Source organism: Furipterus horrens, unplaced genomic scaffold, assembly GCF_987537825.1.
Source record: "Furipterus horrens unplaced genomic scaffold, mFurHor1.1.pri manual_scaffold_3, whole genome shotgun sequence".
Taxonomy (NCBI): Eukaryota; Metazoa; Chordata; class Mammalia; order Chiroptera; family Furipteridae; genus Furipterus; species Furipterus horrens.
In genome coordinates, this window is record NW_028327173.1 from 204088674 (window position 1) to 204105405 (window position 16732).

Genomic DNA, 16732 nt, shown 5'->3' on the forward strand with positions numbered 1-16732 from the left:
TTGCGGGCGTGCGAGAGGCAACCAATCGATGTTTCTCTCCCTCTCTTTCTCCCTCCCCTCTGCCCTCTCTAAAAGTAAATAAATAAAATTAAAAAAACAAACAAACTGGGGTTTGACTCTAAAGCTTTGTCACGATTGCTCAGTGTGTCATACTCCCTTCCCTTATGCCCATAGAGAAAATTTTTAATAAATAAATTAGAATTATCAAACTGCAAAAAAAAAAAACCCACATTCAAATAAACATGCATGTGTATGCACATGTGTGTTATGTAAAAGTGGTTATACATATGCATGCGGGGACCGATTCCAGGTGACCCTTTCACTCAGTTCTTTCTTGTCTTGACTTGAACCACATGACTACTATTTCACAACACTTACATTCTCTCAAAAATAATAAAATAACACTTCCCTGGTTGTACACGGTCTCCCTCAACCACCCACCCTCTGCTTTGAAAGCCTCCAGAGCAGGACAACCCAAGGTCAGCCTTCCCCAACGGCTTACTGACAACTCTAATTACAGCCTCGCTTTGGATGCCCAGAGACACAAGGCCAAGTCCAGTGGGGTATTCGTCATGGCAGCCCACGCAGATGAACCGGGAGCCCAGGGGCAAGCCTAGGACGCCAAGAGACTGACAAGGGATCTTTCCCAAGCCCGCGGTCGTACTAGAACAGAAAAGGAAGCTATAATTACATATTGCTTCCCAGACAATGGTGGTTCGAAGTCAGTATAGATCTAGTAATCAATAAGCTTCATTAAACAACAAAAGGTGAAGAGCAGGAGAGCATGGGGAACGGGCCGCGTGCACCTGTGAATGTCACACCCACGGCTTCTAAGGCCTCAGCACACGCCAAGGCCATGGGCACATGGCTGCCCCTGGGGACCAGGGGCTGAGGGTGAGGGAAACGAACTTTCGCTGCACACTCTTTGGCGCAGCTTAATTTGTTACTGTGGACGCTATTACTTTTTAACAAAAGTTTTTAGTGGTATTCACAAGTCAGATGTGAGCCTGCCCAGGAGAGACTACGGAGCTGCACGCGGCCACGTCACAGACGTACCTTTTTGAGCCTGGTCTGTGCGTTCGAGCGCTCTGTTTTTATCAGTTGATGAACTAAAATGGCCCCTCCGTGCAGCCTCACGTAACAGACCTAACAACCTGGCAGCAAGGGCCCTAACAGCAGCCCCACCAGCTCAGCCAGAGGCAGTGGGTCACAACTTCACCCCCCAGGGCCTCAGAGTTGGGACTCTGATGGAGGCCGCACAGCTACACAGCAGGGAGAGGCCTAAGCTCCCAGATGTACAGCCGCAGGAGGCCCCAGGAAGCCACTTCGGGGCCGACGAAGGTCAGGCCAGCCCTGCAGCCTGTCCGTGGCTGCCACAGCGAAGAGGAGGGTCCAGGAGAGCCCTCTCCCCACTGCCTGCCCACCAGCACTGCCTCAATCTGCCACCAAAGGCCCCACCACTGAAGGGCCACACAAGCAGAGGCAGCTGGCAGCTGGGGCACGGGCTCCTGGCACGGCAGAGGGTCCCCACTTCCCCACTGGCCCCGGCGCCCTGAGCCCTCTCCCAGCCCCTAGCCCACCCCCTTCGCCCGGAGGCCTCAGGTGTGCAGGGCCTGGGTGTGTGGGCAGTCCCTCCCCGTCCACTTCCTCCCCTCCAGGTGGAGCCCTAAGCAGGCCTGCTCGGGTGGGGTGCGGGGCACCAGGACAGGAGCGCTGGGCGTCCTGCACGTACGCTCCCCTCCAGCTTGACAACCCCAAACAAACAGTCCACAGCTGCACCCTGACCGCTGTGGCTCAGTGGGTTGGGCGCCACCCCACAAACTGAAAGGTCACTGATTCGATCCCCAGTCAGGGCCCATGTGGGTGGCAGGCCAGGTCCCCAGTTAGGGGCATCAACACCTTCTAAAGGCGCCCCACACGGGACAGGAACAGGCAGCAAGAGGTGATGGTAACGCAGGACTGTTTCACCCAAAACGCTCAGTGTCAAAACATCGAGGTTCAGCACAGCACCGCGCACAGGGAGCTCCAGCCAGTGCCCCCCCCCCCCGACCCCCCTCAGCTGTCCCCAACCCTCGGGGCAGGATTACAGGAGTCCTTTCTCCAGGGCAAGCACCATCCAGGGCCCTCAGATCTGCCTGCGTCCCTGGTTCACATTTATCTGAGGAGAAAGCCCTGGGCTCCAACATTCAGGGGGCCGGGGGGCACTCTTCACTCCCCTCTGGGAAACAGCGCCCTGGCTCTGGAGACTGTGGGCAAACCCTCAGGCCAGCAGAAGGCACCCACCTCCCCCTTGCTGCCCAACAGCCAGCCCACTGTCTTCAGGGAACGGCCCCAGATTCCTGCACAGGGTCCCCCTTGTCCACACCCAGACCACGTGGTAGGGAATGGGGCACTCCCAGTCCTAGCCACTGGTTCAGGGACAGGTGTGTGGCTCAGGCTGACCCATCAGGCAATTAGAATAAATCCCAGGCCCCTCAGGAGCTGAGCCTGAGGCACAGCCAACCTGCCCAGGTCCGACTTCCAGCTCTGCCACCCACTGCATGTGTGACCACAGGCCAGTCATCTGGGACCCCTCTGTGCCTCCTTGTGTTAGAAAACAGGGGCACTCGACGCCCCACCCTGACAGGTCGTAACGAAGATCAACGAAGATAACCAACGAGGAACTCCTCAGTGTGTGCCTTGCTCAGAATGAAGCTCAGCTGTGAGGACGCACCTCCCACCACCCGGGCTGAACATGAAGCCAACTCGCAGAGACCAGGAATGCAGGGAGCCTGGGTCCTAAGGACAGCGACTGAACCCCTGGATCCATCCTTTTCAAGGTCACTGGCAGAAGCCCCTTGATGACTGAACCCAGCCAGCCCTGAGTTTCAGTTAGAACCAATACACCCCAGCGACCTGCAGGAATCAACCTACAGTGCTTTCCCTTGCAGACATTCACCTCCTCCTGACCCCCTACGGCACCTGCCAGCTGGCTGAGAGACAGCCCCAGGACACGGCCAGCCCCTTGGTGTCTTCAGGCAATGGGGGCAGACTTGGAGGTGCACTGCCCAGTCCACAGATCTCTCCCAGGGGAGTCCCAGTTCATTGCTGGTGTAGCAGCACCCCCAGAATTGCCCACCCTTCCCAGGGGCACGTCTCAAACGCAAAGACCTCATCCCTTCAGCACTTTCAGCAAAACTGGAGGAAAGACAGGACAGACCACCGGGATCGAGGTCAGGGGTTCCTGACCCCCTGAGCCCATGGACCAAAATCGCTCATCCTGGCCAGCCAGGGGCAGCATGCGCCAGCAATGACCCAGAACAGCAGAGACCCTGGCCCCGTGCTTGATCTGAGGTTCCTAGGAAGCCCAAGGAGCAGTGCTGGTGGGCTCATGAGCCACGGCCCTGCCATCTGGCAGCACAGCTGGGTGCACGGCCCAGCAAGGCCGGCAGCTCTGAGCTGCGAGCCCTCACCTGCAAAGGCCCCTTTCAGCTCCAAGATCGTGGACCTCGGCGTCATCACCTGTAGTCATGACAGCGTGACTACAAGTTGGGGGCGTGAGGAACCAAGACCGTCTCTGGCCCTCACAAGAAAGGGGGCCTTGTGCATGCTGAACCACTCCTATGCACAAGCATGGGCCCAGCTCTTACCAAGGAGGAAATTAAGGCCCAGAGAAGAGCCAAAACACACTCAGAGCCACCCGTCCAGTAAGAGGCTGAGTCAGGGTTCAAATCCCACCCCTGACCAAACCACATGCTGTCCCCCAGACATCCCACGGAGCGCAGCGCTGGCCTACCCAGGAGCCTTCTGGCACTGCGTTCCTCCTCCATTGCCCATCTTCTTCCCAGATGTGAGGGATGCTCACACATACGCTCCTGGTAAACAGCTCCATCAGCCTCTCACGGCCGATTCCAGACACGAACCACTGAGTCACCGATTACTGAGCACTTACCAAGGGCCACCTCAGTGCTAAGGACTCCAGCTGCCATAGCTCACCTAGTGTGCGAAACTATCCTGCTGCAGGCTGGCAGGAAAATTCCCATTTCAGGTACAAAAACTTGGTCCAGAGTCACACAGCCAGAATGCAGCAAGCATTCCCCCCTTCTGAAGCTGAGGGTCAGGCCCCCGGCTTTTAGGAGTCTTGCCAAGGAGCTTCCAAGACCCTCTAGCTTCAGTAAAGCTCCAAGGTTCCCAAGGTGACCCCCAGGAAGGCACATGAGAGGCAGCTGACACAGAAGAGTGGGCTACACAGCCCTGTCCACACCAGCTCAGAACATTACGAGGAAGGAGCAGGATGAGGTGAGAATGGCAGGGTCCTGGGAATCAGACAGGCCATCTGGAACAGAGCGCGTCACAGACTGGGCGGCCCAAACCCAGAAGCCACAGGATGGATGGTGACGCTGCTGGCTGCGGGCTGGGGGCTGGGCAGGGCCGTGGCTGGCCTGAGCGGGTATCAACTGAGTCAGCGCTGACGTTTCCTGACTCTAGGCAAGCAAGGCATCCGACTGAAATTGAAAAGGAAAAGGAGAAAAGCTAGGAGCTAAGAAACACCAAGGACGGGGCACTGGAGAAGAGCTCAGAAGAAAGGAAAGCCACCCTCTCGTCCTCTGCCTTCATTTACGAAGAAAAACATACTCTGTAATGGTCAAGATATGGGCTTAGTCCACACAGACAGCTGTTCAAACCCTACCCCCAGGAGGGACCAGCTACGAAACCCTGGGAAGGTCACTTCGGCTCCCGGAGCCTCAGTTTCCGCAAAGCGACGGAGAACCTCCCAGCACGGCGTCAGGCCCAGAGCTGGAGCCCCAGCAACGAGAGCGAGAGCGACTGGTGTTTCTGGGGCTGAGCTGGTCTCGTGCCACTGAAAACAATGCCTTGCAGGGACGACTTTGCAATCTCAAGCAAAGCGTGCACTTTGGGAGGAGGACGCCGCTGCCCCCCCACACCCCCACCAAACACACACCAAGGCAGCCACATCAGTCCCCCCACCAAGGGAACAAAGCTCATTCCTCCGCAGCAGGGAGGCCTCCGGGAGGCCCGGAGGCTCAGGCCTGGACCTTCCTCCCACAGCAGCGAGGAACCCAGCATTCAACCCTCCTTAAGCACAGGCCCTCGCCGGGGATGCAGCCAGGTCAAGGTGAGGGTCACGGACTTGGGGACCAATTCTGCCAGAAACTCAACTCCTTCCCAACAGGACCTGAAGCTCCTACCCAGACACACCCAAGGGAGGCAGAAACATCTGACAGAACGGCCAGAACTTTTCTTTCCAAGGACCCCATAATGAATGTTAGAACCTGAGGAATAAAACCTTAAAGAAAAGCAGCTCTAGCATCAGCCAAACCAGGTTCAAATCCAAGCTGCCCCACCTACTAGCTCTACAACAACTAGCTCTAAGTCTGTGTCTTTTTTCTGGGCCTTTGTTTTCCCACCTCTAACGCAGGCTGGGTGTGTAGAAAGGAAGACATTCCATCCAGAGAGAAACCAACCGTCTCCCAGCACCGAACATTCCTCAGAGAGATGCCCACCGAGTCCAGGATCCCAGGGGCAGAGCTGCCCTTCCAGAACCAGCACTCAGGAACTCACAAACACCCACACGTGCCAATGTGCCCCCCTTCTCTCCCCTCCAAGAGCCCCTCCATCCCCCCTGGATGTACAGAAGAGCCCCACACACAGGGGGCACCCTTGAGCACTGCAGGGGGAACCTTCGTGGCCTCGGGCTGTTCCCGGGGCCGGTGGGGACTCGGCAGGGCTCACTGGAGCCCCAGAAACCAAGAGAGCCTGGCACACCCTGGGACAGCACAAAGAAACACAAGGGTGCTTTCTACAGGGATGGCTGAGCCCACCCCAAACACAGGGGGCGGGGGCGGGGGGCGCAGGGAACGTGCACCAGGACAAGCGCCCCAGGGTGGGAGCGGATGTCCCCTCGCCTCCACACCCCAGCCCTCATCTGCTGGATGGAAACAGGGTGAGGCAGAAATGAAAGCGAAACTCCCACAGGGGCGTCCTCCCTGTACCCACCTGCGTCCTCCAGGCCGTCCCAGGAAGCAGGGAGCTGCAATGCTGGGGCTTGGCCTGGTCACCGACCCTGGAGGACCCCCACATCAGGAGAGGACAGGGAAAGGGGGCAGGGAGGCTACCAGTCTGCGTGCACTGGGAGGGCTCCCACCAAAAACATGCCAACGGTCCCAGGCCCCAGCTTGGTGGGAGGTGGCAGTCTGCGGGGAGCGGGAAATCCCATCATTTGTTACCAATCTCACGCCATACTCGCCCACTTGACAGATGGAGGAGCAGAGGCCTGAGACATGGAGTAGTTTGCCCAGTCATCCGCAGCCAGCTGGGCAAGGCCTGTGCTCCAAGTTCACTGCCAAGACCCCACCCACCCTCCTCAGGGCCCAACAACAGCCTGCGGAGGAGGCTCAGAGAAGAACCGCTTTGGTTTTCTTATGAAACTGGTTATCAAGACAATAGCGCCTGGGTGTGAAGTTCAAGGAGGTAACCTAGCAGGGTAGAAACAGCGTGGTTTCGGGCATCAACCAGCCGGAGGGGGAGTCCCAGCTTTGCCACTCCCACTGTGTGACCGGGGTGTCACCTCACGCCTCCCTGAACCTCGCAGACCTCACCCGCAAAGGGAGACACACCACCGGGCCTGTAGATTTCCATCTGCAATAGGGCCTGGCCTCACTATGCTCTGAAATCTGGTGCAAGCCGCTGACTTAGGAGAAAGCAGAGGGGAACCTCAGCAGAGCCTTCTGGGGCGCAGAGGCCACCTGGACGTGCCTCAGTCCTGCTTTCACGGTTTGGGCTCCAAGACCCAGGCACGCAGGTGCCGAGGGGAGCTGCTGGGTCTGCAGGGCAAACTGCAGAGGACAGCGCCGCGGGCTGTGCTAGCGCCCCGCTCCCAGCTCCGGTCTGACAATCTGCACGTGCCAGGCCGGTCCCCAGGAATGTCTCCTTGCAAGACCCAGCTCCAGTCCAGACTCGGGACCCACCGTTAAGGACATTCCAGGGCAAACCAGCAGCCAGAGGCAGTACATTTCTGAAAGGGAACAAGGACTGCCCGAAAGGCAGCCAGCAGGGCAGGGCTGGGCAGACCACCTGGGGCTCCTGCCCTGCCTCCCTCCTGTGACAAGGGTCAGAGGAGGCAGCAGCCGGCCAGAGCTCCGGGACCCTCCAGGAGTCTCTAGTCCCAGCCGGCGGCTCCCTGCACTGCCCAGCCTGGGACTGTTTACACCCCAAACGCCCTCCTGAGAGCCCCTGTGCCCCCGAGGCCCTGCTACAGAGTCCACTTCAGCCTGTTTAACTTGGTGTTAAACATGCCTGACAGTTTGGGGGTGAGGCCTAGCTTCCCAGAGGAACCATGAGGCACTTATTAAGAAGAGACTCCCAGCCCCGTGACCCGAGGTTTACGGGGAGGAGGAGACTTGGGGATGTGTTTTCCATGCGCGCCCCAGGAGCTTCTTTCGTTGAGCAGGCTGGCCTGGAAAAAGGCCAAGGACTATTCAAGGGAATGGCATCTGGTGTGGCCTCTATCCAGGGCCCTTGGGCACCTGAGGCCTAACCTGAGCTTTAAGCAAATTCATGGCCCAGGGCCTCCAATTCACGGCCATGGGATCCCCATCCATTCCCCTGGCCCTCAAGGCCCAGGACCGTTCATTCCTGAACACAAAGGCTGGACCTGGGCTGGCCTCCAGTCCTGACCCCACAGGACAGCGGCCGCCTCGGGTGGAGGACCAGCCCGGGACCCCTGCCTGACCCCCTCACACTGTCAGGGAGCATGGCTACAGAGGACGCACTGCTGCCTCTGTGGACCACGCGTCTAATGCGGAAAGCGGCCGCCCTTCCCTGGACGGCTGCCCTAGGTCCACAGAACCCAGGGCCACGGCAGAGGCAGGCCGGGGGGTGGGGGGGGGCCCCTCTGGGCGCTGAGAGCAGCGGCCCTGTTGCTCTTTAGCCCCCAGAGGAAAAGGCGCTCAGACCTCCTCACTACGTGTCACCCCCCAGAGAGGCCGTCTCTGACCGCGGGGCTAAAGTGGCTGCAGCCCCCCCTGCCACCGCTCTAACGACAGCCCCCAGCATTCTAAATGCCCCTGTGTGTGGTCTCTCCCTCCTCTCCTTACCAAGCACCCAGGTGCACGGGGCAGGGGGCGGAGGGTGCGCACAGGCCCGGCGGGGTGGGTGCTCAGGGTCTGCTGAGTGAATAAAAGACTAAAGGACTGAAGCCACTGAGCTAGTTCCGGACCTGGGACCCACCACCTGACCGTCCCCCACACCCATCTCCCCTCACCCCGGGGTTACCCTCCGGGCACAGAGCGCTCCAGAGCCACAGGCAGCTTCTGCTGAGCCACAGGGACGTGGAAAAGGCTTCCAAAGCCCCCCATCAGTTCCTTCACCCACTAACGGGTATGCTCTTGAGCTCCTGCTATGCGCACTGGTACAGGCTCCGGGGTTTCAGCAGCAAATAAAACTGCCGAAGTCTCTACTTTCACGGGGCCAACTGGTCAAAGGGGAGACAGAGCAGGAACACACCACGAGCAAGCCCGCAGAGAGGAAACGAGCCAGCCGCTGGGGGCACAGGGGGCCGGGTTCCGAGTGAGGGGGGGAAAGGCGTCTCCCAGAGCCGTCTTTGGGAGGGACTTCACCCTGTGTGTCCTGACCTCTCTCCAGGGGCAGCTGGTGCCCTAGAAGGACCCACCTGGTTAGGCAGTGACAGTAGGGCTTCCCGGGAATAAGCTAGGACAGTTTCTGGCCACCGAGGATGGGCACCCAGCACCCAGGAACCTGGGGGGGGGGGGCGGGCAGGAGGCTGGGGGTCCCTCATGAGAATGTTTCTCAAATCTCCACAGCCAATGGCATATCCACCACCTGAGCACCCCCCAGAAGCTGTCTTAATCCTCAGCCAGGCACCATGATGGGCCTACAGAATCCATCCAGCCCTTGGGCCCAGCTCCAGAGGCACAGGCCACGGGGGCAGCTGCTCTCTGAGGGCAGCTTGGAGCAGGCAAGACAAAGCAGCAGGCGGAATCCAAACGGCCCAGCGGGAATGGCCTAGATGCCCTAACAGACTCGGCTCGCAAGCCCCGAGGGGGTGCTGGTTGAGAGGAGGCTTCAGCAGGCTGCTGGCTGCCGGACGGGATGCTGGTCTCCGGGCTGGCAAACCTCCTGCCACACCCCACTGTGTGACCCTGGGCAAGCCACCCCACCCTCCTGAGTCTGGGTTTCCCTCTGGGGAATCCAGCCCAACACTGTATCCAAAACAAGGCCACACACACCCAGTAGGCCTTCCGAGGACCCGCGGAGGGGGAAAGGCTGGGGTGTTTAAGGCCGTGCCTTTGCCAGGGAAGGAGGAGGTACACAGCTCCAGAATGATATGCTTTCTAAAATGAGTCTTACTTTTTAAAAGGAGGTACCAGAACATTCCTTAAAAAAAAAAAAGGCTAGTGTATCAGCTGAATTCAAAATACGAGTAGGAACAAAAACCCCATTTACAACCAACTGTTCAGGAATTGCACTCATGAGGCACCTCATTAAGCATTTACTGAATGCCCCGAACCTGCTAAATCACAAGGAAGAAATAACTGGGGGGGGTAGGATGGTCCAATGGGGGGGGGCAGCCTGTGTGCCAGTGAGAGCCCAGCTCCGGGCAGTGCCCGCCTCATGCATTCTGCCCCCACTGTGTGAACTCAGGCTCGCTGTCCTAAGGGAAATGCAGATCAAAAGTATCCTTTCTCACCTGTGTGTGCGGCCAGGCTCACAACCGCTTGTCCGCAGCACTGGGGAGGGTGTGGGCAGCAGACCCTCCCATCCGCCATCACGTGTGAGCAGTGCTGTGTCCCTGAGCAGTTTCAGCGCTCCCTCGCCTGGCAGTGAGCACCAGGCAGTGGGACCCGGCACCCACTGCCCACTGGCCACCCCGGCAGAAGCAGCCACAGGCCAGAAAAAGGGTCCGTTGTTTTAAGAGGGGGGTCCCACACTCGTTAAAGGAATAAGACAAATAATACAGAATGCTCTCCAAAGGAAGCAGCAATGTGCAATTTCTCCAAGTCATGGTGTTCTGGGGAACAAACAACAGTACGTATGCAGAGACCTGCACACGCGTGTGCCCCTGTGTTTGCACAAAACACCTCTGGAGAGAGACGGCCAAAAGCCGTTGTCCCGGAGTGACCGGAATCAAGCACAGGGAGGAAGCTGACTTTTCACTGTGTACTTTGAGTCCTCTGAATTTTTTAAACATATACATGTATCAAATATTCCAAGAGAAAGAAAAAATAACTGTTAGCTAATAATAGTAACACAACTGCTCATGGAGACTCTTGGCATATTTACAGGAAACCCAACAAACTCTTCTTGAATCGTCAAACTTAACAAAAAAAAAAGTGAAAGTAGCATCTTACATTAACATCCAATTGTCTGTGGTTCCCCGTGTACTGAAGAGGTGAGGACAACCCCCTGCCCCCGCAGGCTGGAAGATTCAGATGGGCAGCGTGTGAGAGGAGAAGACATCGGGCACGACCCTCCTTAGCATGCCGGCCCCAAACCCCCCACCCCCAGCAGGAGGATCGGTAAGCATCCATAACGGACTTCAGGGTCGCTCACAAACTGCCCAAACCAAAACACTGCAGCTGCAAATGCCAAGGATCCCGAGAGAGAGGCATCCGTGGGCAGAAGCCCACTCCCCCACTCCCCAAGGGCAGCAGCAACAGAAAAAAGAATAGCAGCGACCACCATTCAGAGTTCCAGGCACTTCGCATGTCCTCACTGACTCCTTTACTGCGCACAGGATCCCTGAACTAATGAGCACTGCTATCCTCACTTTACAATTAGGAAACTGAGGCACAGAGAGGTTCCGTCACATGCCCAGGGTCACAGGTGGAGCCAGGCCTGGGACCCAGGCTGTCTCATCAACAGACATCAGCGTCCAGACGGCCATGTTCTCCCACTGTGAGTCCCCTTGACGCCGGGGGCTGGTGGAAGTGTTGATCCGTCGGGCTCGCTACAACAGTCCCCGTGCCCTGTGGCAAAGGAAGCCTAGGTCCTCCTCCCTCTTCCACTTGCACCCCCACACTGCGCCGTGGTGTCCTGTCCAGACAATAAGACAAACAGACCAGCATCGCTTAATCCTGGAAAGGATCCTCCTTCCGCCCCCCTACCAACCTCCCCACAGATTTCCAGCTTAGAATGGTAGGCCACCCCAGCAGAAAGGGACCTTTCCGCAACCCCTTCTGAAGAAACGCAGGCCCTGAGAGGAAGGGACCCGGGCAGCCCAACCTCCCGGGTATGCCTTCCAGGCCAGGATACTTTACCGCCACACTCATGAGAGCTGGGGGGGCAGGGGCTCCGCCCCACTGCCTGACACCAGGCCGGGGCGCCAGAGGACACTCCGTGAACTGGGGCCACAGCAGGCACCCGGCCTTGTTCCTTCTGGGGGAACTGGACCAAGGGTCCCCTGTGGGAAGGCCAGCATTAGTAACATGGTCTGAGATTGCACCATAAACATATTATTTCCTGCAAACTTAGCCAGCCCAGCTGGCCTCCGAGTTTCTCAAGGACAAGGACCTCCTAGACATTCTTCTGCTTTTGGAGCCTCCAGGAAGCCCCAAGCTAACCTTGGCAAAGAGGAGTCGCTTCTACAAGGAGGCCCCGTTCTCAGGTGCAGAGGCCTCAGGACCGGCCTCAGGGAAGCCCAGCGGGCTGTGCAAGTCCCTTACACTCCCCAATCTCCAGTCTCCCTACCCCTCCATCCCTGGGCTGCTGGCAGGACCAATTAAGATAAGGTAGCTGGAAGGACCACATTAAAAAGTCAGTGAATATTACAACAAAGGGCAGCGGTTTACTCCCGTTTCATACAAGAATGCTCCATAAAGCTGCCCTGACTGTTGGGGCTCAGTTGGTTGAGCGTCGTCCTGCTTGGCGAGGAGTCGCCGGTTCGGTTCCCAGATTGGGGCACATGCCTGGGTTGTGGGGCCCAGTCCCCAGGGTGAGGGTCCCCGGTTGGGGCACATGCGGGAGGCAACCGATACATGTTTCTATCACACATCAGTGTTTCTCCCCCTCTTTCTCCCTCCCTTCCCCTCTCTCTAAAAATAAATAAAAGCTCAAAACAATAAAAAAATAAAATAAAAACTGTTTTAAAAAAAGAAAGATTGTGCCATAAAGGCACACGTCCTTTCACCACCTCCTGCAACACAGGCTCCACCATAGGAAAGAGCAGAGTGGGAAGGAGAGACCCAGAGAAACACAAAGGAAATCGGGTTCAGCCAGCATTTCCGAACGGGCGCTGTGCAGTGCGACAGCAGAGATCGCCCAGTGTTTCCCACCAACAGCTTACTTCTTCGCCGTCCCGAATTCCCTCTGGGCGAGCTGAAAAAGCCGCAGAGTGGGTATGAGGAGGCAGCAAGGCTGCTCCAGTGTTAGGAAAAGGGGAAACGGCTGAGAAGGGAACAAGCCAGGTCCCCGGGGAGTGGGGAAGAAACAGGAGTGTCACAGGAACACACAGCATCAGAAAAAACAAGCTGAGTCAAAGGCTCATCTGTTGACTAGTCAGAGGGCCCTCCTATCAGGGGGCACCGAGGGTTTGGAGGGTGGGCCCACATATCTACCTAAGGTGGCCCAGCAGCACCAGGCTCCAAAGAGCGTCTGATGCCACCTATGTGTGATGTCCCTTGGGAGAACAAGGCATTACACCTGCTAAGGGCACGGCTCAGCCTTGCAAGGGAAAGTGTCCCCAGGGCAAGATGGCAGCCGCGAGACTCCAGTGAAAATAATGAGGGGGCCCACCTTACTGTCAGAGGTGCTCAAAGAGAAAGGACTGGCTTTCTGTGTGGGTCTCAAGGTCACCAGACTGGATCCATTCTAGGACCTGCCCTCTCTTGTACCTGTTTCCCCATCTGTAAAACAAAGGGCTGAAGGAGATGATCTCCAACATCCCGTCCTGCTCTGAGATTTTCACAAGACCTGACATTCAACTAAACAACTCAGCCCAGTCTGCGCGGGTCAGCCGCTCTGGCGCTGACACTGCCTCAAACAAGCAGAACAGGGCCTCAAGTCATTTTCAAACATCTCTGGACTTTTTCATTGGGAAACTCACGGACAATTCATCATCCATCAAAAGAGGAGCGCTGTACCCCCACATCATGCATGTCGAAAATGTAACACTGTCCGTCCACATCACCTCTTGGGCCAGTAAAACCCCACCAGCGTTCCCACCAAACACAGCGGCTGCCAAGGGCTCCGGCCACCCTCTCCAGGGGGCCAGCATTTTGCACCCAGTAGAGAAACGTGACCACCAGGCGGCGCTGCTCCAAAAATAATAAAGGAGAGAAGAAACAAAAAAAAAAATTTTTTTTTGGTGTTTTCTTTGCCTTCTTAAGCTTCAGTAACAAAATATCTAAAGCCTCCCCAATGAAAACACAAAGTGGGCTTCCTGAGGTTCTAGAATGACTTAAGACTCTTTCTTCCCCTCAAGGCCATTACTTTGGCCAGAAGGCCATTCGACTTTGAGGGCAACAACCCTTTTAGAGAAATTAACACTCCAGGCTGGATTTCCCCCAGGAGGGTTGACATCATAGCTTCCCACGAACTCCCTGTTTAAAGGCAGGGGGTCCACCGGGAGGGAAAGCCAATCTGCAAGTCTAGAAGGAGGACCCAGCCGCCTCCGCTAGAACTGTTTTTACGAGAGCCTCCTAATTACCGAGCAAAACATACCAACCAGATGACAAGCCTCCTGGTTTAGCTGCAGACTCGGGTGACACAAATACAGCCAGAGCTCAGGAAGAGGTGCAAGGTCTTAAATGGAATTTCCCAAGGCTTAGATGACTGCAGGGGGAGCTCCCACACCTCACACCAGAACCAGACTTCAAGAACACAACCAGGGGGCTTCTCCACATCCCTCAGTGTCTAGAACGCCTTTTCTACAAGTGTATTTCCCATGGCATGTTCAAGTACACTTTACTCATGTTCCAAAAGACCTCAGACCCACTTTCAGAGCTCTGGCTTCGAGTTCCTCCTGATTTCCTCACGTATTCATCCTGCCCTACTGACCACGGAAAGCTTGCTTTCTCCAGAGGAAGTGGGCCGAGAGAAGGCAGCCAACTCCGTCCACAGACCAAGGGTGCAGACCCAGGGGCTGCTCTATGCAAAGGGGACCCCCTCTGCCTGCAGGGCTGGCACAGGGCACAGGAGCACCAGGCCCTTGGGACAGGCAGGAGGGGCACCGAGGTGCTGTGAGCATCTCTAGCTCAGTTTGGCTCAGAACAGCCACTGCTCCTCGCATCAGGAGATAAGGAAACACAATTGTTTGATTCTTTATGATGTCTGGGGACCCAGCAGGGATGAAAATGCAAGCAGGGCCCATTTTCAAGAATCAGATCTACAGGGGACTCCTACGAGCCCACGAGGAGGACCAGGAGTCCCCATTCCCCATTCCCCTTGCTCCCACTGGCCCTTGAGTTGGTCCGGGAGCTGCCTCTCCCCTTTCCCCTCCCCCCTTTTTCCTTCAATAAACCCACTGCCTGATCCCAAAAAAGAAAAGGAAAAAAAAAAGATTCAGATCTACCAACTGGAGACCCAGCATGACGAAAGGTTTCCACCTAGAGTTTGCAAAAGGCTTGTGGAACCCGGAATTGTTAGGCTTTCACTGAGAACAGGATTTAACTCACAGCTTCTCAACGGCAAAGCCACAGTTGCTGGGCAAGGTGAGTTATACCTGACCCAACACTGGCTGCTCCTGTAATGGATTAAGAATACCATCTTATTCAAACACTTAAGCCTCCACCATTGAGCACCAGCATGGGGGGTGGGGAGGGGGGCAAGCAGAGAAAGGCTATCCTATACCGCTGAGCACCTCCTCTGCACCTGCCACTGTCTAGCTCCGGGGCCCCTGGCATGGCACCCCCACCTCTTTGCAGTCGATCCCCCTTCTCGGACACGTGGCCCAGAATCATCACCAATTCTCAAGGCTGGTGTGAGGCTCTAATGAGACAGCAAATCACCACGATACCTGCCAAGGGCTGCTACTCGCTTCCCGTGGACTTAACCCAGCCACATGCAATGACAGCTTCGAGAGCCGCACTCGCTGGGCACGTAGTAGGTGGTCCGCGAACAGACGACCACTGGCGCTCTTCTCCATGAGAAGGGAACGGAACAACGGAAGAAAAACACTCCAACCCAAAAGTAACCTCCGGCCACAGGCAGAGAGCTTGAGTCCCCCCCGTTTCTCAGGTCCCTCTGCCACCTTTAGCAGCGCTCCCACCGCGCCCTGGGCGGCTGCAGGACTCCCCACCGGGGTCACAGTGCACCTGAGAGCCCTGGTCCGTGCCACACCGCCCACACTGGCCGCCGCTTCCCTCGATCGCAGCCGGCGGCCAGCACAGCCACCTGGCTCCTCGGACTCGCGTCCTCGCGCACCGCTCCTTCCCGTTTTGCTCTCACCTCCCAGAAGAGCCGCCGGGGCTGAGCGGGAGTCGGGCCGGGGTCCCCGGGCACCGGAGCCCTGTCCCTCCTTACCTGCACAGCTCGGCGAAGGCCTGGAAATTGAGCTTCTTGATTTTCTTCTCGCTCAGCCAGTAGCCAACTCTCTTCCCTTTCAGAAAGGTCTGCATCTTCCTCCTCGGGCGGGCAGCTCGGGTCCGGAGGAAATGCTCCGCAGGCCAAGTCTGGCGGCCCGGCGCGCGCCGCGAGTGTGCGGGCACCTCCTCCCGACGGCGGGGACGCGGAACGGGGCTCCCGGCGCAGTCCTGCTGGGAGGGGCGGGCCGGGGCGGGGCGGACGCCCGGGCGGGGGAGCGGCGCTCAGCGCGGCGTGCTACTGGCTGCAGCCGCTCCGGGGCCGCCCCTGGCGCTCGCCCGCGGGGCTCGCCGGCGCGCAAGTTCGCGAGCGCCGCACCGGGGCCGGGCCTGGAGGAGAAATGGGAGGCCCTGGCTCACCGGCGCCGCCCAGCCCGTGTCCCTCCGGCCGTCCAAAGCCGAGCAACCCGCCCTCCGGCGGCGGCGGCGGAGACTCGGCCCCGCGCTCGGACTGCTCGCCGCCTCCAGGCCCTCCTCCTGCCCTGCCTGTGCAGCGGGCCCACCCCCCAGCCCCGGGCGGCGCATACGGCCGTTCCGAGCTGGGCGCGTGCCCTTCCCGGAGCTCGGACCCCGGCGGGGCGCACGCGGCCGCATGCGGTCCTCACCCGCCGCCGCCGCCACTTCCTCCACGTTCTTGTCCTCGTCTTGGCGCGCACTCGCCGAATCCGGCCCCCGCGGCGGCGGCGTGCTGACCCAGCCGGCAGGCCCGCGGGACCCGCCGGGGCGGAGGAAGCGGGGCCGCGTCCACCGCCAGGGGGCAGTGCCGCCCGCCACCTCTTAAAGGCGCCGCGCTTTCCCCGCCTAGTAACGTGGTGCCTGTCTGTGTCGGGGTTCAGGCTGCGGAGCTTGCGGCAGGGGGACGTAGGGCTGGATTTAGGGCGGCCTTTTCTAAATGGCTTTACTCTTAAAAGCGGCGGTGTGAGCATTCTCTGCCTGCTTTTTAGGAGTGATTGAGCCACTGAGTTTTCATTCATCAAAAGCGTTTCTGTACTGAGTCCCTCCCCCAAGGTTAATTCATCGCGAGCCATAGCAGGCTGTGGGAGATCCAGACGTCCAGTGAGATCACCTCTCTTCCCTCGAGGACAACAGACTCAGGCCTAGGATACTGGTCCCCGGGGCGGGGACTTGAACACCCAGGACCCTTTTCAGGCTTAGGCCATTGACTCACACTCCGGGTCCCTTTCCACCGAGGG

The 16732-nt window shown here is 58.1% G+C and overlaps 1 protein-coding gene across 2 annotated transcripts in view; it reads right to left on the reverse strand.

Moving 5' to 3' along the window:
* ITPK1 (inositol-tetrakisphosphate 1-kinase) overlaps positions 1 to 16277 on the reverse strand; it is a 136316-nt gene extending 120039 nt beyond the window's left edge. The window contains exon 1 of one of the 2 annotated variants that reach the window (XM_090271330.1): positions 15481 to 16277. In XM_090271330.1, coding sequence (XP_090127456.1) covers positions 15481 to 15575 — 95 coding nt within the window. In that variant the 5' untranslated portion in view covers positions 15576 to 16277. The remainder of the gene's footprint in view (positions 1 to 15480) is intronic. The other variant, XM_090271331.1, reaches the window with a different exon arrangement.
* Positions 16278 to 16732: the final 455 nt, after the last annotated feature.